Below are 27,432 nucleotides of genomic sequence, written 5' to 3'. Positions count from 1 at the left end.
GCATGTGTTTGTATATTACAGGGAAAAATAAAGAATTCAAGGCTAAAACACATTGCCCACAGCATCAGTCTAAATGCATATGTGGTGAGCAGTAAAGAGCAGCTTGACTTCAGTGGGCTTCCTTTCCTGCACAAGAAGCATTACAGTTGTACTGACTGTTGGTCAGAGGTATGTGTGAAATAACCAGTGTTAAGAGAACAGAACCAAAACTAACTGATGAAAACAAAAAATCCATTTGATGCTGATTGTGTCCTGGGTTTTCTGCTTTTCTCACTGTTAATCAGAAATAAAGGTGTGTCTGGAAAACAGATTTGATTTAAATGCTTAAAACTTTTTAATCCAATAATCTATTATTGTCCATGTCATTCTAGCACAGTATACAGGCAACCGCAAGAGTCTGAAGATCACAATGATAATATAACATGTACTGGACACCAGGACCTTTTCATTATCAGGTTCAGCTCGACGATGAACAACAGTGGCAGATGACATTTAATCTTCTATTGGTTTGTGACTCTTGTCTGAGTCAAATACAAAATCACATGTGGAAAGTATCTGGTCTAGACACTGTAGGAAATCATGCTGGTGTCTTTCTTTTGTTAACTGTCTGCAAAGTGTGAACTTTCTTAAATTTAAATAAAAGGTATGAGAAAAGAGTGCCTGATTTATTGACCTTGCTTTATTGCACAGTTAACAGATGTAGCTGACACATGATGGACTGTGAGACTGCTGATAGTAAAATTGTTTATATAGACATAAAAAAGACAGTTTTTCATTTTCCACATATCCTGGTGTATTGCAGGGTAAACACACAGACAACACCTGACACTGACTAACGTTTAATATCTGCGTGCATCAGTGAAAAAGCCCATTTTGAAAAATAACAGCACATTAAGATAGATTTGATTTTAATCCTTGTCAGGTATGTTCATAGCTCCCCCTCCTGAAGCAATCAAAGCCATCTGGCCTGGTAAATAGTTTGATGACTACAGAGCATAAACAACTCTCTGGCAGCCAGCCACCAGCTATCATGCTATACTTGGCAAACACAGATGATTCCTTCACCCTATGCCTATAACCTATTTTCCACTTCACAGCTTGTTCCCTTATTGACTTCAGGCTTACACATATATAGATTAAACCTCAAATATTATGTGGACAACACTACATTACAGATATGTAAAATATAAAGTAAAATTTTAGAAATTTTTTTTTTTTCTTTACTTTGAGCTATTCACCTTTTCACTATTACCTGTTGTTCTGAGATGTGTCTGTAAATCTGTTTCTCCACATGCTGATATGTAATAAATATCCCCGGGGCTACTTTAAAATCTATGTTTTTTATCGCATTTTACACCACTTGCATTACAATATGAATTTATTTTTCATTCACTGCTCAGGTAACAACAAAGAGAAAACTGCAGAAAACTATTATTTTGTGTCTAGACAACAATTCTAAATCTTATGTCTGATTTACATGCTATGAAGACTATAAAAGCTCCACCATGCCTTTGTTCAGGCAATTCTGCTAGAAACCCTGCTGCACCCCAACTGAAAGCTTATTATCACCCATAGTTCACATTTTTAGGCCACTGTTTTTTCTTTCTTTTATTTCTTAAAGTTTACTGCATTTTTATTATTGTAAGCATAATAACAATGAAGCGCTCTAAAGTGCTTATTTTAACCCAAAATGTTTTTGTGCCTAATTGTAACCAACATATGAAAGTTCCTTAACCTTAATCACATGTTTACTGTTGTAAATCATATATACGGTATTTGTGTGTTTAACTCGGCTTAAAAAAAGGAAGTGAGTTTTATTTTGGCAGCGAGAAAAGCCACAGATAAATGTGCTATGTTGAGTTTCCTTTATTATGTTATCACATCAAGATTGCTGTGATCCCTCAAGTCAGGTTGGTTTTTTCTTTTGCTTTTTTTTGTCTAGCGACGGAGTGTGTCAGCGCTGTCTCTGTGATTTATACGGCCTTTCCAATCCTTTCGAACTGTTTGGAGCCTGAGTTGTACGACATTTTTATTAAATGATGTCACATTATTATGACAGCCTGGGAACCATCAGCAATGTTGATGAGCTATAAGTTTGATGTGCATTTTCATGAGGTTCACTTCTATTTTCTGTGCATTTGTTTACAGCATGTTATTGTATTACTGTCAGCGGACGCTTTATTGTAGTTCTCTGGAGCTTGAATTGTTTCTCCTTTAGAGATACACGAATATGAAAAATGAAATTATTATGCTTGGCTTTGTGTTAGACTGTGTGGGTTCACCAAAGAGTGAGTACCCAAGGTCATAGTGACTCACATATTCTAACATAAAAAATGTAAAAGTGGTTTGTATATTATTGTCCATTTCACATTTACCTATACGAGACAATGCTGGTGATACAGTGGAAACAGTTTCCACAGTGCCCACACTGATCTATTGATGCAGATTTAAAAAAAGATGTCACTGTAATTTCTAACAAAAGTCAATCAAGCAGAAGTAAATAAAGCAATTGTTAGGCTGCTAATTATTGGGCTGTGATTTGTGTATTTTAAGAAGTACCATACACTGCTGGGATCTGGGGTTGATTTTGCTAAACATGCTCATGTTCATTATGATGAAAGAATAAGTCATGCGGCATAACAGTGTGGTTCATTTTTTTATTTTTAACAGGTTTTGGACAGAGAGAGACAGATGTGCTGTAATATCAGCCTTTGGCCACACAGACAGTACTTATAGTAGAATCAATCGTTGGTTTTAGTAAAGTATCAGTAGCAGCCTAATTCTTGAGTTTTGTTATAAGTCACAGCACTAAACCTGATTCTTAGAAAGAGGAACATTAATACACTGTACTCCTGTTTTATCTGGAGGTTCTCTGGTTTTCTTTAGGTTTTCTCATTATATGAGTAATGTCAAGATACATGTTCTTTCAGTGAGAAAACACTGGTTTAACCCAGTTATGGGTTCATTCCAGTTCAACCCTCATCAGTCTCTTTCAAATACAGCTTCATGAATGAGGTCAAAGGTCATGACCACCAGGTCTGAGAGTTCATTGTTAAGTTTTGATTGATTAATGATGTGTCACGCAGCGACACCTGTTCCTACAATGAAATCAGCATCTTATCTATCTTATTTCTGATCATTACCATTTCACAATCACTAAACATCTTACCGTTTTTTGTTTTTTTTTGCTGAGTGTTTGTGTATGTGTGTGTGTGTGTGTGTGTGTGCGTGTGTGTGTGTGTGTGTGTGTGTGTGGTCATCAGAGAAGGTGTTTAAATTATTTTTTGATGTATGACCTCTGGGATCTTTGGACAGACAGTCTAATATATTATTCAAGCTGGCAGGTTTTGAAAATAATCATTAGAGAATTCATGTGATGTTGTAATGCATACGGTAAATGTATTAGCAATGATTTATATTTCATTCCATTATGTCCAAACAGCCATCTGTCCTTGGAAATAATAGTGTCTTTCATTTTGATAGAATATCAGAGATAATAATTTAAAACAAAGCCTCAATAGATGCCTGTGTCATGTTTTTATTTGTGTGTATCTATGTGACTTTGCGTTCTACTGCAAACATCAACAGCATTTCTGTTTGTATCAAAATGGCATTTCATCGATTCCCAGGGAGTTTTTTGTGGCAGGGAAACACAAACCTGCAGCAACGCCAGCAGTATGACCCCCTCCCCCCTGGATGAAGCACACCTAGCTTTCACGTCTAAACAATAACTGTTGAAAAGAGATAAACGCAGGGGAGCTGGATGCAGAGTGGCAGCGTGTTGGGTGCTGGTGTCGAATGAAAGGTGGAGTTTGAAAGCAGTTTCTTTGTTTTGTTTGTCTCTCTTTTGTTTTGTAAGTTACTTTTACCTTGAAGCTGAAACCAAACAAGACAAAATTGTCTCTGAAAATGCAAAAATCCATGGCGCTGTCAGAAAAGCAAGAAAAAACCAGCCACACAAGCTAGCACAATAGCACAAACAACATGATGTTCGTGTCCTACATGCTGTGACGGTGGTTGAGTTTACAATAAAACGTTTATCGTCAGGATGGAGCTCATTAAAATCTTCACAAGTGCATGAATGTGCTCCTGGTTTCGCTGAGGGTGGCTTTGGAGGAAAGTTCATTACAGAACCAACACAGAAAAAACTATTCATCTCCTGGGGAACAGGAGGGTGTTACCCTGATGAACGATCAGAGGGTCATCAAATTTATTAGGAGTCATAGTCCAGAAACAACCCAAGACCATAGCAAATTTACAGACAAACTTAATCTGTTGATAACCTTAAATTAAATGTTGAACTGAGATCTACTGTCATCTTTAGACCTCATAGCATAACATTAGATTTTACACATGTATTTATGGGAAAACTGACCCTTTTTGCAGTGCTTCAGATGACAGAACACAAATTGGCTTTGCAGAGGCTATAATTAAATTATACTGTAAGTTATTTCTTAATTACTCAGTACATATAAAAAAATGACAAACATTAAACCTCCATTATTCACTACCATTATGTTATGATACCTTATGACCTTGCAATAATGACACTGTACCTGCAATAATTACCTAGTTATCTAGTAATTAAATGTGTAATTTATTTCTAAGACCCTCTTACACACAAAGGTGAAATCACTATTGTGCTTTAACCTTTTGTCTTCTTCATTTGCAAGTTCTTCCCCTTCATGTTTAACCATGAAAAGCTCAGAAGAAGATCTTGCACTAAAACAAAGTAGATAATAAAATAGAACAGAAAGGAACCATCTGCATGCACTTCTAGCCAAGCTCAACATCCTGACCACACATCTTTTGGTGAAAAAGAATCTGAAGCAGAGGGTCTTCACTGGACACATTTTGTCTTTATTATAATTGTGGGTTTAAATCAAACTGTTTTTCAATTACGTTTGGAAGGATAATCAGTAATTACTCAAAAGCAGGAAACATTTTTTATAATAGGCTCCATATCTGACACCGCCGCTTCCTTATTGTAATCAGACTGAAAAGCATCCTGTGGTGAGTAGCCTTGTCTTCACATCCTTCACTGTCTGATTATTTAAGGCAGACTCTATGATAGTAATCAAACAGCTGCTGAGTGATTTTACATCTATAACAAAATTCATCTCGATTAAGCTGTTAAACGGCACTGACACAGCCTCATTAACAATCTGAAACCATCCTAATACTGATGACTTCTCTGACCTCTTTCAGTTACACAGCTGAGTGTCCTTGTAATTCTAGCAGGCGTTAAATATAAGCTATATATCCAATTTATCCACACTAACTAATAATAACAAGTACAGATATGAAATTAAACTATACTGTGTAATAAGATTCATATCTAACAGTATTATTGATTCATGTTTGAATAAATAACAAGCTGTGGCATAATACGTAGATAAATTCTCAGTTTAACTACTACAGACTAGCATTATCTCACTTTGCGTACCTGGTGTGTATGTTTTGTGCATGCAGAAAAGTTTACTTCTCCATTTCAGAAATATGACCTATGGGCTTGGAGTCTTAGGATCCTGGCTTTTGGACTTCCTCTTTAGAACTTTTATTTTGTTAGTTAATTCCTGTGCGTCCTCAGTTGGTCTTAGGTAACTTTGGTCTAATTAGTCTGATCGGGTTCACCTGTCTCTGCTCTGTGCCCAGTAATTACTGGGATCTACTTCACCTGTGCCTCAGTGTATATAGGCAGGTCTGCAACCATGCAGCCTTTGCTAGATTGTGATCTGACTCATGGTGTTCACCATCCAGCCACTCGTCTGGTTCTATCTAAGAGTTATGTTTTGTCTTTTTGGACCTGATGCCTGCCTGCTACTTGTTTCTTGACCCAAACCTGGTAGTAAATCTGAGTGTGTGAGATTCTGATCCAGCCTGTTAAGACCTTGTTATCAGACCTGGACCTACAAACCTAACACGGAGGCAGAGTAGTAAAAGCAAGTTAAGTTGAATCAAAGTGCTGATTGAGATTAACTTTTGTCATCCAGGTTGTTACACTTGCTGAATTATAGATCACACAACAGACTGATCAAGTGAGATTCAGGTTAAGACTGAACTTCTCTACTTTGCAGTCAATCCCAAATGCCAACCCTGTGCTTGCCATTATTCTTCCACAATTTGGTAAACACCCTTATTTGCTTTCTTAAAAAGAGCTTTGGATAAGCAGATTTACCATAACGTTCACACAGTAAATATGAAGCTACAGCCAGGAGTCTGTTAGCTGAGTCCAGAATCAACAGTGGAAATAGCTGGTCTGCTCTGTTTGGTGGCAGTGGATTAATTAGCATTGTTTTCTCTTATGTAACTGACAAGTTATATCTTGTCTAATGTAACTTTTTTTTTTTCTTTGGGCAAGAAATTCATACAGACATAGAAGTGGTATGGCGGGGCCTAGCCTTCAAAATACTAAACAATGAAACTATAACATTTTAATATAAAAGGTTCACCAAGGTTTTTCTACAAAACCCAACAAAGGGCACATATCAAAGCTGTGTTCAATTAACCCTGCAACAAAACACCCATCACCACTACAATATACCGCTCTGTCTGTTGTGGTACAATAAATCCAACTGTCTCAGTCGGGGCTTAATTTTTTTTTAACTGTTTTTTTTTTTCCTGCACAACAGGTCACAAGAGTCTGAAAGGAATATTAAGCATGTGCATTATTCAGGAGTAGCTATGAAACTGAGAGAGCTGTGGCAATCACATTAACCGATGAACACGGAGAACCAGGAAGATGCCTACAAGTTCCCACGGGAGAGCTTCCAATTAACACTCAAGCTTTCAGCCTGACATGTTGGCTGGCTCAAGAATGTGAAGAGCTGGAAAGACAGAGGGTGCGTTGGCACACACAGCATTATTTCTTCAGATGTGAAATGTATGTACTCTGTGGTTTGAGGTAGGTGGGTCTAACATAAATGCACAGAAGCTACAGTAAATTTTAACTTTTATTTTTAAGAAGAAATAAAACAAAAGCTCTTTGTATGGTTCACTTTTTTTTTCTCTGCAGGATAAAGAAACAGGTGAGTTAACTATTTTATGTTATGTTATCTATTTATGTTTATAAAAACTGCCATTAGGTAATAATAGGCCTAAGGATTAATAATTGTCTTTATTTTTAGGGGTGCTGAGATGTTTTGGTGTGCTTGAGCCCCTGAAAAGGTTCTAAAATCGCCCCTGATGTTTAGTCCAGAGCAGCTCCCCTTGGATTTTTCCTCATAATAACTGCTAAGTCTGACTCTGGCCAGGTCCACTCTGACGCAGCTGCTTCCCTTCTGACCCCTGGATGTGTTGCATAAACTGAGAATTGTCTTGTCTCAGGCCTTTTTACTATTAGAAACACTAATCACTGCTTGGTCTCTTCATCCTCCCTGCAAACCTCTGGCCATAGCTGATGGTTTATTACTTGTGACAGTTATCAGAGGTTGAGGATCAGGAGAAGCTGGTGTTACCTCCTCTGAAGCAGAAAACTGAAATTAATTTTGTTAATGCATCAAGTGATTTATAAAGAATACTAATTAGGCTTAAGGTTTACCAGGGAGAGGTTCTACCCTTTAAATGCAATGTGGGCCATGTTTGAGTAAACTGTGATCTGCTTATCTGTGTGTTGACAGTCTGTGGGCTTAATGGTTTTCCTTTAGTTTAATTCTTCACTGGCTGATGTGAAAAAAGGGATAACTGACAAGAAATAAGCCTTTATATAGATTTATCAGTTTATTTAAAGTGAGTGTAATGCATTAAAGTACGTTGCATTAGACCAAATTATTTACAGATTTTATAAAAGACCATCCAGACCAGCAACTCCAGAAAGTACCATTTTCAAATCTACATTTCAGATCCATTTCACACTTCATACACACAGCAGGCTGTGGCTCCTCTGTGGCTTGATGTTAGTGGGGGAGACTGCAGCTTTTTCAGTACTGTCAAACAAAGCAAGGGCAGAGCTTCCTCTGAAACAGTGAGAGCAACCGTGTGGAGTTTTTGGGAGGACAGAGTAGAAAATACAACTCAATCTGAAGACAGCAAAAAGCAAAGAATGAAGAAATGTGTCCCATTCAAACAGCAATCAAGGCTTCAGTCATGTCTAGGTTTTTGCACTGGTAGACAGGACAGTTACATTTTCCATTCAATTTTGTGCTCCTCACTTTATCTGCACATCAGTAATAGCTTTTGCCACCCATACAGACTATCAGGCTTTCTTCTACTCATCACAAACACTTTGTGTCTGCTGTAACCCGAGAAATGTGTCACTCTGTGTGCCTGAGGAATATTCCTACCAGTGTGTTAGGAACAGCAAATGTAAAAGCTTTTAACTGGAAATTAGTTGAAGCTGTAATAAATTGACTTATTTCGTTCAGTATCAAAATAGACACTAATTTATATGAAAATGTTAATGGTGGCTTTGAAGAAGCTGCTTTAACATAAATCATATGCATAAGCCTCGACAGTGTAGAAAAAAAGCATTTGTTTTAGAGATCAGAATGAAGCTAAATTCAATCAGAAACCGTCAAGCATCACAAAAACATGAACAAATGCTGTACTGTCTAATCCCACCCCCACTCCTGTCCCTGAAGATACAGACGACTTGATAAACCGAGGTGTTAATGTATTCCAGCTTGAAGAACACAGAGGCACACTGCGTGCACTGATGTGACATTAATGACAGAAACAGCACTGTCAAGTTGCACATGCACACACGCACACATCTCTGAGGCCCTCAGGGCATATTTTCCAAATATCAAGTGGCTTGCTGTGTGATATCAAACACTGCAGGGTGGAGTTCCAGGGGATTTCTCTAAGGGTGTAGTTGGTGTGATAGTGATGCTGACAGGACAGAGCAAGCACGACCGACACATTGTCAGTTTCCTTCAGTCAGCTGGAAACTCATGTTTAAAATCAGGCTCATCAATAACTTGTCAGGATTTGTACTCCGGTAGAATTGAGGTAAATATTGAAATCCATTTGTACCAGGAAGAGTTGGAAATGGTACATGGTGCTCGGCCTGCCAATTATATCATATAGAAAGAGATGAAAGTCAATACATGTGAACTGTAAAAATCATCTGAATTTCAAAACCACAACCAATTTGAGGCAATGGTTCATTTATTTGTGGCAGAAAAGAGTCGAGATTTAAAATTTGGGCAGATACAGAATTGATTTTTAACCCGCCCAGTCTGAGCACGTGCAAACAGTCAAACCTGACCTTGGGTTGACAGATGTGGACTGAAAGGATGGTAGACAGCTTCCAAACCAACCTGACCAAGTCATTTTTGTGTCTATACTTACAACCAACAACTAAAATAAAGTCAAAACTATGAGCTGTGAGAATGTTTACTTATTTATTTGTTTTTATCACAACAATCTTTTTTTTTTTAATACTAGCTGATATGGATTTCCATAACTAATGGTTGACATAAAGGCACAAACGCATTAATATGCAGGCCACACTCTCTCATGGTGCCTACAAATACACAAACACACACAACATATTGTCTCTTCTTTGTTTTATCTCCTATTTCAGATTCACTGTATCTGTCAAGCCAACCTTCCTTTGGGGAGTCCTGCTGCTGTGATGCATATATCAGAACTCATGCATCACACCCGCTCTGTGGTGTGACTACTACTACAGATCTGCTTGAAATATAAAGCAACTGCATGTATCATGTGCTCATAGTGAACAGTTAAGTCGCTCAATTTTGCACGTGTCTCTCTGGTTGCTATGGTTTTATCTGGAGCACCTCTATTTCATCAGCACCCTCTCTGTGATATAGTGTTTCAAATGGTCACCTATGAACCAGTTATCACAGTCTTCATATACACTTAAAAAAAAAAAAAACATTGCTAGTGATTCTTCATTTTTTGGGAGCACAGGCCAGTAAATGAGGCTAAAAACATGTGGGTTGATGTGAAATTGAACATGTGCTCGTGCTGAATAAGACAATGGGGTGACACAGGGGTGTCTCCCTTCGATGTCACTTAATTGATACACAATGAAGGCTGTCAGCGTCACTGGCAGGGCATGAAGTAAGCTGACAGACAGGCCATGTCAGGAGGAAGTCTTGCTGTCAGCTCGCTCTGCGCTGTTCAACATGTCTCCCCCTGTGACTGACAACCGCCCCCAATTAACCTCCAACTGAAGCACAGGCAGGAAGCACATACATGTACACCTGCTCTCTCTTTCTCACACACACACTCTCGCTGGGTGTGTGTGTGTGTGTGTGTGTGTGCGTGACAGCTGTGGGGTTTCCTCTTTATTCAGTCGTCACTAATTGACCTTGTTTCTCAGGGCCAGCTCACCCACAGCAAAGAGGGAAGCATTGTGTTCTTGTTGCCTGTGTACAAGTACAAGATTATCCAGAGGCAACACACACATTCAAAAACAAAAACAACAACAAAAAAAGGAGATTTATTCTTCAGTCTCTAAATTGTTCGTGTAAAATATAAAAGCCTCAAAATAGTGGTTTGTTTTTGACTGCAAATGAAATTAATTCAGTTCTATGCGTGTGAGCACCTTATTCTGGTATATGTCACTCTGGGTCCCCCTAGTGTTGGCTGAGGTTTTAGCCTCAGCCTCAGTTTGCTCTCAGCACATATAGACAGGAGCAACAAAACACAGACACACACAAAATCAATACAAAGCTCCAAATATCTGAATTACTTCACCTTATCAGTGATATAGACACATACAAACCATGCTGCTCCATCGTTATTCCCCTTTAACGAGGTAAATCATAGTTTTGGCTGAGTGTGATCCTGACCAGCAGGTGGCAATCTATGTCTCACATCAAAAGAAAGTTAATCAGAGCGTGGTTGTCTTTGATTTTTTTAACATTTTCACTGTACTTTAAACAGGATTGTTTGGGGAGGCTCTGAATAAGGTTTTACACCAGTATATACATCACAGCATGTACAGCAGGAGGCTCTTCCCTCATTAAAGTCATGTGATGATTCATTTGTTGGACTAATCAGCTGCTCACATGTTGTTTACGTGCCCAAAGCACCTCAGGAATTAAAATACGTCTTATGTGAATCAGACACTATGGTTAACAATAAACCTCCAAATACAATTTACCATAGTGGAACAACTTCCGGAGTGACACCGGTAACTCTGCTCGCTGGTTATTTTATTTTGACTGACCAGAATATGTTTTATGAGCGTGTGATCTTTATACAGCAGAATCAGCCAAATCCATCTTTAATCTACAGCCGCATCACTGATTCTGTGAAGTGAAGTTCAGGCTTCACACGGTGTGAATGCTACACAGTCCGACAGGCCACATGGACAAACTGCAGCAGATGAAAAACACCGTCCAGCTGTGCATCGACAGCCGAAAAGACCAGCTCCACAGTCTGAGCCGGGACATCTGGAGCCATCCGGAGCTGTCCGGTAAGGAGACGTATGCGCACGACAGGCTGGTCCGCTTCTTCTCCGAGGAGGACCCGACATGGACGGTCCTGAGTCACTACAAGCTGCCGACCGCTTTCTGCGCAAGCTGGGGTCCGGTCGGTGACGTGGACGGGGACCCGGTGCTGAACGTGGGGTTTCTGTGCGAGTATGACGCACTCCCGGGTATCGGACACGCCTGCGGCCACAACCTGATAGCGGAGGTCGGAGCTGCGGCGGCTGTGGGGCTGAAAGCGGCTTTAGAAAACCAGACTGGAGTGCCTGCACCTGTGAAGGTGAAGTTTGGGACCGTTTCTATCTCCCCCATAAAATATTATCATCATAAATATCATTATATGTCCCAGAGTTATTAAGTGTTTGGTTCAAAGTGTCATCTTTATGAAGTGAGTGTCATGTTTAGATTTCTTTCCGTTTTAAACACATTGCACTGACTTGTATTTGCACTATCTGTAACTGTACCTTTGTCCCTTCCACTTCATGTAAGTTAGGCCTCTTGGTTAATTATTAGGTGTCTACAGTCCTCAGTGAATTGTTTTATCACTATGCAGCCTACTGTATTTACTGTACATGGTTGGACTGACAACATAAATGTGTCATATTCCCTTAACTCGTCTTAATAGGCAGGATGTCAGATGCACATGGGTTGATATTTATATCTCATTAGTGAATCACACACTTTTCAAACCAGATAACGGTTCTGGGAACTCCAGCAGAGGAGGATATAGGAGCAAAGATTGACCTGCTCAAAGCGGGGGCGTTCAATGATGTCGACCTCGTTTTCATGGCTCATCCAGCTCAGCAGGACGCTTCCTTCCTGCCCTGTGTCGCGCTCGATGAGTAGGTCCCGTTTCACCGCTCATATGGATTTAATCTCAGTGTCCTTTCTCCACCGTAATAAGCATCCTAAACTCTGCACCCTGCAGGGTGTCAGTGAAGTACTATGGGAAGGCATCCCATGCCGCTGCATACCCCTGGGAGGGAGTGAATGCCCTGGATGCTGCTGTGCTGGCCTACAACAACATCTCTGTACTCAGACAGCAGCTCCAACCAGAGTGGAGGCTTCACGGTGAGGAACAGGGAACCTCAGTCTTACCTCAAGCTCAGTTTCAATTCTTTTAAGTCCTTCATGTGCTCAGAAAGGGCCGGTTCCTCCATCAAAGGAAAGCAGAGAAACCTCAGACACTGCTCTGAAGAAGGGAAAATCATTTTCATAGTGTGGCGAACTACAGAGAAATTGGGACTTAGGTTTGACAGACTTGCACTGATGCTCAGACTGTGCAGTGAGTTCTCAAGTGAGAAATTAAAACATTTCAATAAAAAAAAGTGTCTCAGACAATTTCTCCATGTATCTGTGATGTATTTTTATCTATAGAAAGATGCTGTAACTCTCTAACGGAAAAGTGAAAAATAACCATTTTGGCATGTGAACCCATATGAGCTGTGTAATTGTTCAGTAGTACAGATGCACTATATCGTTTCCCTTTTTTTTTTTTTTTTTTTGCCCATTATGTACATTTCCTTCTCCTCAGGCATTATTACACATGGGGGCGAGAGGCCCAACATTATTCCTGCCTACAGTGAGTTGCAGTTTTATCTGCGCACGCCGCTGGTTAAGGATCTTTGTGACCTGAGGGCCAAAGCTGAGGCTTGTTTCAGGGCAGCTGCTGTAGCGACTGGATGCAAGGTAATTACTTTATATTTGCTTTCCTCTTGGCTGGAGGTGCATTATACCCCAGATATGTAGATTTACTGTAAAGTACTGACAGAAAGAAATGGTGGAGCATGTTGGAGTTGAGTCGGCTGTTATATAACGTTGCCCCCCTTTTTAAAAAAAATATTCCTGTAATCATGCTCCAAGTCCTGATGTTACATAATTCACTATCTTCAGGCTGCTTTTCTCCTGTGTCTGCACCTTTAGGCAGGTTTAACTCCCATATATTCATGTTTTGTTAATATTTGACATTTATACCCTCATGTGTTGCAATCTCACATCTCTCTACGCTACGTTTCATAAATGAAGATGGACATGTTTTTCCTTCAGGTGGAGATAACCTACCCATGTCATGCCTGCTATAACATCCTGCCTAATGCCACACTGGAAACCCTGTATAAAAATAACGGAAAATCTTTGGGGATTGAGTTTCCAGAGCAACCAGCCAACTTCTCTGGTAGGTTAAAATAAAATAAAATCATAGAAATAGACATGATCATCTCTTTATTCTTGGCTGTGTAGAAGAAATGTACAAAGCATAAAGTGTAACAGCAGAACTCTAACCTAGTTCCCCCCCCCCCCCCCCCCCCCACAGACTAATTTTTCTTGTTTACTTAATCAAATCACTATCACAGTTCATGTATAATTATCTGACAGGTTCCACTGATTTTGGCAATGTATCATTCATCGTCCCTGGTATTCATCCTTTTTTCTACATCTGCACTAATGCATTGAACCACACTGAGGAATACACTGAAGCAGCAGGTATGTCAGCCTCTCAACAGGGAACAGATGTTGTTTTTTTTATTTAAATGCAATATGATCAGATATTTTTTTCATTTCTTGTCTATTTGCAGGTCAGTTGTTTTGCCTGTGTAGTGTCTATTTATTTCATACTTTTATTTTTTCTCCTTCGCTCTCGCTCCTGTGCCAGGAGCTGAAAAGGCCCAGTTGTACACCCTGAGGACAGCCAAAGCCCTGGCTATGACAGCTGTGGATGTGGTGTGCAGCCCTGATCTGCTGAGCCAAGTGAGAGAAGACTTCAGCCTGGCCAAACTCAAAATGGAAAAATGATTATTAGGCAGTGATACAGTTTTAACAGCTCCATAAACACTGCAATCATGCATTAATATCACAAGCAACAAATACAATGATAGGCTGTAGCAATGCTAGTGGCCTGTCTCAAAAGATGGGGGATGTCAGTATGTAGGTTACATTCACCACTTTGCTCCAGTCAGAGCAAAGTTTCACTTATCCTGTGAAATACCTCTTTCTGAATGATGTCATTCAGTCAAACGTTATTATTCTATCACTGACACATTCACGACTGATGTGATGCACCGTTTGTGTGATGCCAACTAAACTAAATTATTCACATTTATTTACAATTATTGAACTAATACCAATTCACACTCATACTATAATGTTCACTGACTTATTTCTGATTTCAGCAGCATAGAGATTGAATCAAGCCTCGGCTCCCAGATGTGTTGGGAAATCAGGTTCTGTCTGTCTTTTTGATCCTTTTTTCTTTCATGTCTTTCTGCTGCACTGATGTTTGTGTTCAGGTTTATTGTAGGTAGATAATAATTGTCATCATATCCTTTGGGACATTAGTTGGAGAAGAGGAAAGGTTTTAAAATATATATTTTATAGATATTACATTCAATATATTAATGTTAAATATAACATTTATGTAACCCTGGAGCAGTAATAACATTAACTGCTAACGTGAACAGTTAATGTTATTATGGATTTACAGATTTCCAGTTCATATGATTTGGTGTGAACGTGCCAGAGAAAGGAGACCATGAAACTGGTCGCAATCCAGTGTGTAATAACTGTGAAAGCTTATCCTCCAGCACTGTTTAAATATACTGTATAGGAGACTGGAAAACAGCATAAAAATCTTGGACCAAGACTTTAGGGGGAACACTATTAAAAACCTGCCAAGTGTCTCAACTGATATGAAATCTGTGGTCTCAAAATTGTCTGTTTTCGTTTGTGTTATGAGTTGATTTTAATTTATGTCCACAGAAAAAGACATTTTCAGCCATGCATCTTAATCCATTTCTATTTGGACCAACTAAATGTATTACATGGAGATTTAAAACATACAGTATTGTGGTTTTGTTGGTCAGCACCTACGCTCCGCTGGAAAAATTCTTACATTTTCTGAAACCAAAACATTTATTAAACTTTTTTTTTTCCACATATAACATTTTTACAGAGTTAAACTTATACCTGTATTTTTGGTTAATATTTTTATGCTCCATTAAAACGTATTTTTAATATATCTTTCTTTAACAAAGTAGAAAGTTGTTTAAAGCTGAAAAAGACAATAAAACTAGAAACTAAAATGTGAAACAGTGAATCTCAAAGCCTCACAACACCAAACAGAGGAGATGAGCTTCAGTTGTATATAATAATAAAAAAAAAAAAAACAATTAAGGAGATTTTAAAAAGTCTACATCATAATCAGTGTTTGTGATTTACTAAACATATATTTTTACATTTTTGATTTTAATAGACTGTGTCACTTTGCCTTTTTAGTAAAATACACATTACGGAAATGCAATGCAGCAATTAGCTAAACATCAAATTAACTGTTTTCATACAAAGATCACAGATAATTGTAACATATACTGAATTATACGGACATGCTGCAAATGAACTGAACTTAGAGTCTTAATAATAATAATGATACTGAGGTTTATAAAGGAATAGTTCCACTGATAAAAATAAGTCCTATTAATCTTCATCTAAGTAGCATCACATGAGTACATACTGCAAAATGAACTACCCCTTGAACATTTTTAGTTTGTTACTCATTGTGAAGTCTAGTTCATATGGGAAGGACGATGAATCTGTCCGTATGCTGGAAATATCAAAAGTCATACATATTTTCAGATTTGAAAATGAGTAGTCACTGCATCAAGAACTGAAGCGTAGCTAAACAGCACGAGGACACAGGTCCATGTCTGTGCATTTCTGTGTGTAGTCAAGTCCTCAGGCAACAACAAGATCCAAATGTCTTTTCAGCAACAACACTAAAGCTACAACATGAAACCACACAGATCTGATGAACTGACCAAACCGATGACTGTCGTGTTTGTCATTGGTTCATTTTTAAGTGGCTGGGTCAAGAAGGCAATGGCCACCAATCTGTCCCTGTGCATCCTATTAGCAGTTTCTCTGTCTGAGAAGCATCAGTGTGCTGTCATCTTTTCTGCTCTTCACAATGAGCCGAGCTGGTGGAGACTCATCATGGATGTTACAGATGTTGCACTTGTGTATCTGTTACAAGTAGATGGACCAGTAGATGATGTTAAAGAAGATGTACGCTCCAGGAAAGACTACCCGCGAATACTTGTCTATGGCGTGGGTGTCTATCCAGATGTTCACGTAGCCTCTGGATGGCTTCACCTGGTTTGTAATTTGTGGGTCGTTCAGTGCCACCTGTGCCAACATTCGCTCCTGGCGGCCACCGTTCTCCGGTATCCCATAATTCCCTGTAGTGTTGGCATCCATGGACCCATAGCCAGTGATCTGGGGGTCGATCATCATCTCATCTGGGTTGCCGATGCCACAGGTACACGGCAGCTAGACAGGTAAAAAAACATAAATAATTGAACACGAATATACTTATGACAAACACTGCTTTCTGTAAAGTGAGAAAAACTATAACTAGTATATAGTTGTCACTTTTCATATTTCTGCACATGTGGGGCCTTTCAGTAACTTTCGAGGGGAACATTTACAGAAGGATGTTTGTGCAGGAAATGTTCCTCAGGGTGCGTAGGCAGTTTGGCTCCATATGCCGCAGCATTTGGCAGATGAAGAATAGCAATATAAGTGCACAAGCTGGAGTCCCAGAAATAATTTGCTATAGCCCAGAGAGCAGCTTAAAGTGAGCCAATTTAGAAAATATTTATCTGTTTATTGGAAATTTTCATAAATTATTAATTCACATTTCTACCAGTTCAGGAATATATAAATGTGTGAACTATATTATTGTTGAATCAGGTCAGCCTTGACTGTGTTCACTTCATGCTTCTCTTTCAACTTACTTCAACTGGCTCATTTCATGCTTGTAATTGTAAAGTCCTTGTGATTTGTTAACCTGCGTTTTTAATCGCATACAATAATCAACCACAGAGAAATAATACTTACTCTCTCCCTCAGCTTCCTCTCTTTTCTCTCCTGTACAGTGGAGAGGTAGTTGACCGCCGCATACTCTATGACCGACAGGAAGACAAAGACAAAACTGACCCAGAGGTAAATGTCCACTGCCTTGATGTAGGAAACCCGCGGCATGGAGGCGTTGACTCCGGTAATGATGGTGGACATGGTCAGCACTGTGGTAATGCCTGAAGGGGGGTGCACAAACAGGTTAGTCACACCAGTGCTTTTATTTACTGCCTGACTGGGTTAGGGGATAAAACCTTAGAAAGAGCTTTCCAATGTTTAATTTCACCGTGTGTAGCTGGTGATCTTCATGCTGGGTTGCTATCTACATGTCTCACAGGCAGAGAAAGTCTGTGGCATGGTGTTGCAAATAGATAATGATTTAGCAACAAACCAAAAGAAGATGGGAACCACTGCACTAAAGCTGTCATTAATAACATTTTCCTTACTCATTAATTTAGATGATTCTATTAATCGTTTGGTCTAAGAAGCATCTGGAAAAGCAAAAAATGTTAATCAGTGTCCTAAAGACCAAGATGATTTAACAAAATTTTATCCAACCAGCAGTTCAAAACATTAATATATTAAATTTAGTTTCATGCAGAACAAAGAGAAACAGTAGATAAGACTTGATTTCTTATCCTGCTGTTGTGCTCAGTTTCTTTGCCACACACTCTCAGAGGTAGATCTATCCTACCGAGCGGCACCCTGGCAGGGACAGCCCTACGGTCAATCCAGAAAGACACCCAGGACAGCATGACCATCAGAGTTGCAGGGAAGTAAGTCTGTAGCAGGAAGAAGAATATGTGGCGCCGCAGGGTGAAGTGGATGTATAAACGATTGTACCAGCCTAGAAAGAAAAAATGTCTTCTATTACACACCCAACGTCACATGTTAGCTGCTGATACACCGAACAAACATTTTCAGCAGAGGTTCCCTGCTATTCTGGCAGAAGAAGATAGGACACAAAATCCTATTTATGCTTCAGGTGGCTCTTGTGAGCTGCAAAGTGACTTGGGGCTAGACGAAGGCTGCAAGGCTTTCACAGTTGCTTTCCAGCAATGTAACAGTGGTTGGCGGTAGTTTGATACATTTCGTTTCACAGTGAGGATTAAATATTAGTACATTCTTCCTTTAGTTTGAAAAGCCTTGCAAAGCAAAATAAAAAAGGTTTATTGAAGCTGTGATTCAATTGTGACCTAGTATTTATGCATTTATTATGCACGATACACACATTGGGGCAATTTGCATAATCATTTCTATTTTACTGCATGTATTAGAAGTGCATGGTTTGTGTATTACAGTACCTGTGCTGCTGTAGAAGGCCAGCTTGGTGGTGGTGTGAAATTTCTGGATGAGGAACTGGGATAGAGATATTCTGTCGTCTGTGTTCAGGGATTCGTTTCCTTTCTTCCAGTACAGCATCAGGTCATCATCTGTGTACGCATCTGGAGGAAAAACATGGAGAAGGAATCTGTAATTAACCAAATCAAGACAGATTTAGTATGAACAATACTAGATATTAAAGTAAACGAAATGTGTGACAATAAAGATAAAACATTACAAGACTACCAGTCTCAAGCACCACTAGCAATTCTTAGAGACTGTGCAGGAAATGTGGCACCAATGGAAATGAAATAGGGTTTCTGAATGGGAAATATTCAATCCTAAGAAGTGGGAGTAGGTAACACGCAACTGATTAGGTAAAGACTGGGGTCAGTTTAGGCATCGTAAAACATGAGTGGTTAGAGTCACAGTGAAGATTAGGTCAGATTAAAGTGAAAAACACATATATACAGGTAAACACACGTCATATCCCCTAGAATCTACACCCAAACTTTGGGATCTAATGTTAAGCGTTAGACATTTGCCCATATTCTACTAAATCCACTCACAGCTCTCAATCTCCAGCGAGCAGGTTTGTGTGTCCAGGGGGAAGCGGCTGAGGTCCATGTTGCACATGGCAGTGACAGTGACTCTACATTAAAAACAGCAGCGACCCAAAGAAAACAACACTGCAATTCAACTTCTAAAGAAACAGGAAGATAAAGGATAAATTAACAAATATCGGTACAGTAGATATTTTCCATGGTATGTTGAGCCAAAGCTACACAGATAATAGGGTGACTAAGGTGGAGCGGTTCATGCTCGATAGTGAGGTGTTTGTGTGTTTGTGTGTGTTGGCTTATATTATATGCAGTGCCTTTTGTCTTTGAGTGCTTAAATGTGGTTAAAATGTGCTACTTCAGCGTCGCTGTTATAAAGCAGTTTTTCTCAACACTTTGCAGTGTTTGTTAAAGGTTAACAAGTCCCTTCAGTGGATAGGCACATGTAAAGGAGTCAAACATTTGGCATTCAGCTCTCATTAACTCCACACATTCACATTCATCTGCTACACCAACTACAGTTATCAAATGTTGCTCCTCAAAGCCATGCACTTTGCTGCGGCTGTGAAATTCACCAAAGCAGCTGTAGCTTTTCTGATGTCTGCTCTGATTTTTTTCATGCAGTTGTTTTTGTTTCTGTTTTGTTTCCAACTGTGGGAGTGCTGAATTTTTTATGCCTCAGATGGGAAAAAATTTTTCATTGTGATGCTTACCATGTAAGCAAGGAAATAAGCTTTTCCTTTGCTGTATTCTTTTTTTCAGTTAGAAGTGAACAACAACTTATATATATACATACATATATAAATATATACTTATATTTTTAGAAGAAGCATTTTTCCAGGATTATAAGAAAGGCGTTCTGTCTCCTAGTGTGACTCAGTACTTCTTAATTAAGTTGAGAGAAAATAAGCTGCTGCCCCTGTGTTTACCGGAGACTGTAAAGCACGTTGCCATCAGGATAAACCCTCAGCATGACGTTATCAGTGGTGGTGTCGTGGATGAAGGAGCGTTTGGAGTGGACAAAGAACATGTCAGGAACCCAGATCTTCTTCACCAGGCGACTGTCAAAGGTCATACTCTGATTGTTGGTGCTTGGAAACGACAGCCGCTCGTCCTTCCAGTAATGACGCAGGTACAGTGTCATGGTGAAATCCTACAGGAATGGAAAAAAATAAGAACAGTGGAAATTAAAAGAAGTAAAAGTACTAATGCAGCACTATAGAAATGCTTCAGTGCTGTATTCTAAATCCTACTATATTCAAGAAAAGTACATGTACCTCAAATTTTAACCTAAGTACAGCATGTTGTTGTATTGATGATTTTAAAACTGCTTCATACTTACCATGTCCACTTCAGAGATGGTGTCCAGACTTTCAACCTGAACATCTACTCCAACAGGAATTGGAGGACCTGAAACAAAATTAACTCATGTCAGGCAAATAAAGAAACATTATTTTTTGCCATGTAAACTGGTTGAATATGCTTTTCTCTTTTATCATGAATGTGACAGTGGGTAAAAAACATGTTTGTTAAAGAAAAGCAACAATGAAACACAAATATAGAGTCATCTGTGATGGTCTGGCTGGGATTCTACTTTTGACCTATTTCTGCCTTTCTACTTTAAGCATCATCCACCATCCAATGCTACATAAATACAATTAGGTCAGAATAATAGATCAAAGTTGAAGCAGTGCTGGATAAAATCCAGCTCCATTTCCACTTCCAGCTAAGATGCACCTGATGTTCAAAATTGGACGCAAAAGGACTCTGGAAAGGTCACTTGGTGTGTTTCCAGCAGCAGATTGTTGTGTGATTAAACGTGGTCTAATGAAAACAGCACATGTTTCTCTCTTCAAAGTAAACACCCCCATGGCTCAATCTTTCAGTTAAATATAGTTCTCATGTCGGTAATTATTTGCCTCAAAAGATAAATAATAAGAGCAAAGACAAAATCAGAATATATATTACATCTTAATAAAAAAAAAAGCCTGTCTTTATCTTAGCATTAGCCTACAGTCCAAAGAACCTACACAATTGATGCATAAACATGTATTAACACCCTTGTGATGTAAAGAACTGAGTTGCAATTGAAAACTCATGCACAGCTTGCATGGATGGTGTCATTAAGGTCTCCAAGAGCTTAATGCTTATAGGACTGTTTGGCCCAAACCAATGACCACTGCACAGATCTTATCCCTCTGCACTTGATGACTGACTTAGTCAGGATGTAACTCGACAGCATCCCGACTAAGTTGCAATCATGCGTCCAGCATGTCTCAGTTATATAAATAAAGTACTTTCATTGGAAACACTTCAGTCTGATGCAGCATTCATTCTCTGACCTCCGAATGCTGGTCTCATGGTGAAATCATGGTCATCTATTCTCAGGAGCTGCTCCGATTTTGTCATCGGAGATTTTGTCATGTCTGGACTTCGTTTGTAAATTGGGCTGAAAAGACATGTGGTTAAAATGAGCCTTCACAGAGACATAACGTTTAGCTTTTAATGTCAAACACAGTTAGCAAAAGAATCTACTACTTTGAAAAACATTAAGATTTTTTAAAACTCACCTTCCAGATTTGTGACCTCCACCTCCGTCCATTTTGGTCTCTCTTCGCGTCCTGTTAATTAAGAGCAGTGATAAATAAGTGAGAACAAAGCTGTTGAAAAAGCTGCATTTTATTGTCTCCAGTTTTACCTCTACAAGCCAGCATATTCATTTTGAGAGCAGAAATGTCAATCTCTCTTTAGCTTCTCTGCATTTTTTTTTTTTGGTCAGACCTACTGTGCACACCTGTACGCCACTGTCAGTAACCACTGGCCCTTTGCACACTCTTTCTGCACACCTTAGCACACTTTATCTATTATTTATGTGACATATACACACACATATCATGATACTGATTTGGATTTTGCTTGCTGATCAAATAATATGCATATGCTACGTTGGACTGTGTGAAATTCATTTATGTTGCACATATTTTATCCACAAATTACACAAAGGGCAAAAGAGCATTTCCTCATCACATCCGATTTGGTAGAAGCCAGCTCCTCTCTGGTGTCACTTTTCATGAGACCTGTCTTTGTATATTTGTCTTTCAGGCAGCATTCAGGTCACGAGCAGAGAGAGAGAGAGAGAGAGAGAGAGAGAGAGAGAGAGAGAGAGAGAGAGAGAGAAAGATGAATTCCAAAAACCCTAAAATGGATTAATGGAGTAGAGCATGCTGTGACAGACAGGGCCAAATCCCTGTGACAACCTCAGACATGTATTAAGGAAATACCACAGAGGAAGCAAGCAGGGATGAAGGGACCGCACAAAAACAGGGAAAAAAAAGACACAACAGGAACAAAATGAAACAGTGAGAAGAGGGTTTTCTGGGTGCTAGCTGCAGTGTTGTGATAGGTAATGGGTGCTACTCATTGCATCCATCCAGCAGCTGGTTCCTAATCCTCTTGGCAAAAATGTCTCTCCAATCCCCTCTCTGCCTGCCTACGCCACACAGCAGTCTGCCTGCTCTGTGTGGCCCGATGCCGTTTCTGCTGTTTTCTGTAGCGGTGAGTCTGCATACATGTATCGCCCCAGGGGCTGCATCAGGGTTAATGGGCCCAATATCTGCAGAGGTCATTCTGGACACATTAGTTTTCTACTTTACAAAGCAATGAGCAGAAACAGCAGAAATTGACAAACAGGGTTTAAAGTTGTTTAGGCGGACAGACTACATTCTATGAGATGAATAGCACACAACATCTTCACTTTGTCAAATTTTACACTTTATTTTATAAGTTAGATTCATAAATTAAGTTAAAATTCACCAGCTCTCATTATTTTTGCTCTCTTGGTTTAGCTGTGTAGTTGATCATTTGGTTTAAATTATAGATGTATTATGTGGCATCTGTACATTAGTACATTATATGGCAAAATAATTCTAAAAAAGTCAGATTCTGAGTGTAGCTAAGGTAAATATGGAGCTAGCTAGTCGCTGAATTTGGCTGTGTACAATGCTTTACATTTTTTATTTGTATTCTTATACGATGAGATAGACTTTATAAATCCCTGTACAGGAAATTCAGGTATCAGGTATAGATATGGATGTGGACGAAAGCAAAAAACAAAGAGTTGAAAAGAGTGTGTTTTATATTTGTTATAAAATGTTGTTTTTCTTCTCCCAGGAATCAGCCATCCACTTTAAACTACTCTAATGAGGGTTTTCCCCTCTGATTTTTTCTGCCATCATACAAATCCCTCTCTCCTCTCTTACTCTTCAAGGAAGAAATTGAAAAAAAATTTAATATAGTGAAAACTCCCACAACCTACGCTATCCACATCCAGCCGCTTTTGCAATTTCACACTGAAGAGAGGGGGAGTGGAGTGATGAGAAACAGGGAGAAGACAAGTTGGACTTCTGTGTAAGTATATGAGAATCCCACCTCCCACGCCCCCCACTAGAAGAAGAATCAGAAATTTACATTTGATTTGTATTCAGAGACTGTGTGTCAGCAGAGAGAAGATTGATGTGAGAGGACTTTTAAATAGTTAAGGGTGGAAAGTGATGCACTGACTCAATAATAAGATGACACGTGATGCTTTAAGACTATAGTGCAACTTTAAGCAATTTGCCCTTTCTGCCTTTTGCAGATTCTCCTGATAGAAATGATTGTGCTTCTCTTATACTTGATGATCACTTTATGGTTAGTATGATCACTTTCAATGACTGCGATTTCATGGAGGATTGCTTAGATTTTATAAGGCTGCTCTAACTCTGTGTTGTTATCACACATCTCTTTAATAAGATCAGATTTGCCTTGTCCTATAGTCATGTCTCATTTGTCATCATGCGTGCAAGCAGCTGTAGGTAATTCAAGTTATGCCCACCACATTTATTCCCCTCAAATGGATGAGAATCTTAATAGTAAGTTCATTGATATTTCTGTCTCCTCTGATTTCCAAGTATTCATAGCATGAAATGTGATACTGTATCTTAAAGCAGAGGGATTATAATTTTACAGGGTTTATTGAATATATTAAGTGGAAGCACATCATCCAATGCTAGTAGCATTATGAGGCATACAGAGCTGTATTTTGCCTGCTTGGTAAAATCTTATCATCCTCACCAGAGATTAATGCAAAGACTGTTTCTCACGTGGGAACTGCAGGCTACAGTTAAACTATGTGGCTATATTTCAGCAAAAGAGTACTGCTTTTAGTTGATAAAAATGCTGGAAAAGAGTCCAAACTACACTGGTCATTTATGGGGGTTTTTTTCTGGAAATTTGTGGAGGTGTTTTTTTTTTTTTTGTAATGTGTCAGTTATTATAAGCTAGTGTAAATCTGTATTTGTCTCAAGTCATAACAGGTATGGATGCCATCTAATGGTTCTCCATTATCTTTGAACTTTGGACTAGAAGTGGAACAGATGAGGAAATTATTAAAGTCTGTGACATTTTTCAAACAAAATGTCAAACATTCCCTAGACTTAAGTTTTCTAGCTTAGTGAACTGAATATTTTGTGGTTATGGACTGCCAGTTAGATAATACAACCTATATAAAACCTCATTTAATACATTTGATTTTATTCCCTGACATTTACTGGAAGATGCCACAAATGACATCTGGGATCTTGCGGTAGGACATACACCATCGGGTGGCTGAGTCCCAGATCTAGTTCAGTCCTAACTAAAACATCTAATCCATGATGCATTAACAAGGCAGCAATTAGCCTAAATAATCACCTGAAAACAACTTTGACTACAACTGCTACTCCGGGGGCAAACGGTCATTAAACTGGCCTGCGGCAGTTGTGGGACAAGAGAACACAGTATTCACCAGTAATACAGAAATAGATGTGGGGATTTAGGTCTCCCTCTCTCTCCGCTCTCCAATCTGCTGTCCAAATAAGTCTGTTTGCAGAGGGGGAGGGAGCAACACAGGTGACACAGGAAACACTGGACAACACCATGTAAGCCTAAAAAAAGCATTTATAAGAACAGAATGAAACCCTTATGTGAAAAGGAGATTTAACTGATTTCACATTCAAAGCTTAATTTAAAATTGTCATACAACCTTTTGGGATAATTAAAATATTTACCCCAGTGTTTGCCTGTGATACATTGTTGGCTCTTTTGACATTACCTGCTTTGTTTGTAGGTCTCCAGCTTGTGACCCCTCAATTGGAGCATCTTCCCAGCTGCACCCACGAGCCAAACACAAAACAGCACAACAACCGCGTCCACCTGCATGATTCACATTCCCCAGAGGACGGACCTTTCCTGTCAGTCAGAATCTACTCCCCTCCAGGGTTAGCAGCACCCTGCCTCCCTGAGACATTCCCTTCTCCAGCAGCGGAGCCAATAAGAGGGAGAAAAACAGCAACAACGGCAGCTGCACTGGGCTATTCTACGGCCTGAGTGGAAAACATTCTATGGTGCTTAATCTCCACAGTGGGAAAAGCAATTTTGACTAAACCCATAAATCCTTGAGCGTCAGATGGTACAGATTTGATCCCTCCAGCGGCGGATGTGCCTGCCTCTCTGTGCTCTGCTGTGCTCAGATATCCTGCACTCTGATGTGCTCTACTCCACTTTGCACCGCCCAGAAACACCAATTCTCACAATGATGCAGCGTGCTCATTTGTAAGGTCAACGGTTTAGAGATACAGACTCACAGGGGCTGAGAGGAAGCTGTGGGTGATGTGAAAGGCTTCTTAGCTCCTTTTGATGCCTGGGTCTTGTATCTGGTATGTCAAAACTGTTTTGACATTCAGCCAAATTTACAAAGCCCTACTTGTGTTTGTGGTGCTTTTGCAGCATTTGGTTAAATATAAACCTGAAGATTGGAAGTAGGGTTTTGTGATTGCAGAGTTAGTTTGCTTTCACTGTGGAAAACACAGTGGAAAACAGTGGAAAACATCACATCTAGAAGATGTGATGATTTTCACAGTGTTTTCTCAGGGGACACAGGTTTGGGAATATTTTTGGATGCTCCAAAAATAAGTACAAATGTTGATGTTTCATTAAATTCATCAGAAACGAGTCAAAGCTAGTTTCAGACAAGAAACCTGCAAAACCAAATAATCTGGAGTGAATATAATAAGGAATATTAAGCCGATGAAGCAAGTGTCTTTTTGATATTTGCAGTATTTTTCACCAATATTTTGGCTTTGTCTTTTGTCAGAGGACTATATGAAATTGTGTACCAACAAACAGCATAATGTGTCTACACAGTACTAACACACTATGACACGGTATATAAGCCTATTCATGGAAATTTAAACGAACAGACTGAGACTTGCAGTCTCAAAATGAACTTAGTACATTTAATCACTAGTTCATACTTCCATAATGTTGATGTACTACTTCCTTTAGTCCGAGTACTAGTTATTATAGCCTTATAGTATCAGCAGTAGCAATATCAGTATTAGTTTCAGTATTTTGGAGCTAACAACACTGGCTGATATTAATTGTTAAATATAATTATCCAACATAAATAACCTTTTTCAATGTGGATCCATTAACTTTAGTAATTGTGACCAATATGAGTACTAAGTGGGACATTTGGAAATCAACTTGTCAGTGCTCTCTGGTGGTCAAATGATGAAATGAAGAACCTGCATAAAAAAGCAACTAAAAGATATTAGTGACATTTCTATAGCTACTGCAATTTCTTGATACTTATCAGCTGACAGTTATTGACCAATACCTAGCTATATATCATTGATATACTGTCCAAGCAACTAGCGTTAAACACACTTACTCAAGTACTCTATTTTAGTGCAATTTTAAAGTATTTGTACTTTAGGTAACTTTTTATACATCCATTTACTTATTTACATTTTACAGGTAAATATTCAAAACCATACGATCATATTATGAAATATGATGAACTGATAAAATGGCATTAGTTAGTTAACTCTAATTCCACCAGCTTCAACATTAAAACATTAAACTTGTTAATGTATGGCGGTTAACAATTGAGAGCTTACAGTTATTACCATGAGCCCCAGCTCTGTTTACATGTATCTGTCAGTCAGTAAAACTTTAAATACTGTAATAACTACTTCTGTACTTTTACTTTTTCTGTTGCATTTAAGAGTATAAACAGCTGTTTCCATGGTTTCTCTGTGTAACTAGGTCGCGCTCTAGTGTTAACCAATGAACGGTCGTTTTATAGAGTTTACTATTTTATTTACCCTGAAATTAATCAGTCAGGCAGAGAGGTACACTGTTTCCTGTCGACGCAC

At 39.0% G+C, this 27,432-nt stretch overlaps 2 protein-coding genes across 2 annotated transcripts; one reads left to right on the top strand and one right to left on the bottom strand.

Moving 5' to 3' along the window:
- Positions 1–11,119: 11,119 nt before the first annotated feature.
- Positions 11,120–15,094, top strand: LOC113127989 (peptidase M20 domain-containing protein 2). Its single transcript, XM_026302982.1, has 7 exons — positions 11,120–11,685; positions 12,099–12,247; positions 12,334–12,476; positions 12,940–13,094; positions 13,452–13,578; positions 13,779–13,886; positions 14,056–15,094. The coding sequence occupies exons 1-7, from the start codon at positions 11,260–11,262 to the stop codon at positions 14,193–14,195; spliced, it is 1,248 nt and encodes a 415-aa protein (XP_026158767.1). The 5' UTR covers positions 11,120–11,259; the 3' UTR covers positions 14,196–15,094.
- Positions 15,095–15,979: 885 nt separating this feature from the next.
- Positions 15,980–25,428, bottom strand: LOC113127085 (gamma-aminobutyric acid receptor subunit rho-1-like). The gene is made up of 10 exons (XM_026301331.1): positions 25,326–25,428; positions 21,766–21,816; positions 21,538–21,644; positions 20,538–20,605; positions 20,125–20,348; positions 19,205–19,287; positions 18,617–18,757; positions 18,007–18,159; positions 17,295–17,491; positions 15,980–16,724 (listed from the first exon to the last, which is right to left on the bottom strand). Exons 1-10 carry the CDS (start codon positions 25,370–25,372, stop codon positions 16,422–16,424), a joined length of 1,374 nt encoding a protein of 457 aa, XP_026157116.1. The 5' UTR covers positions 25,373–25,428; the 3' UTR covers positions 15,980–16,421.
- Between the last annotated feature and the right edge of the window lie 2,004 nt (positions 25,429–27,432).

Source organism: Mastacembelus armatus, chromosome 22 (genome assembly GCF_900324485.2).
Source record: "Mastacembelus armatus chromosome 22, fMasArm1.2, whole genome shotgun sequence".
Lineage (NCBI taxonomy): Eukaryota > Metazoa > Chordata > Actinopteri > Synbranchiformes > Mastacembelidae > Mastacembelus > Mastacembelus armatus.
The sequence above is the reverse complement of the archived record's forward strand: the minus strand, read 5'-3'. Positions and strand labels throughout refer to the sequence as shown.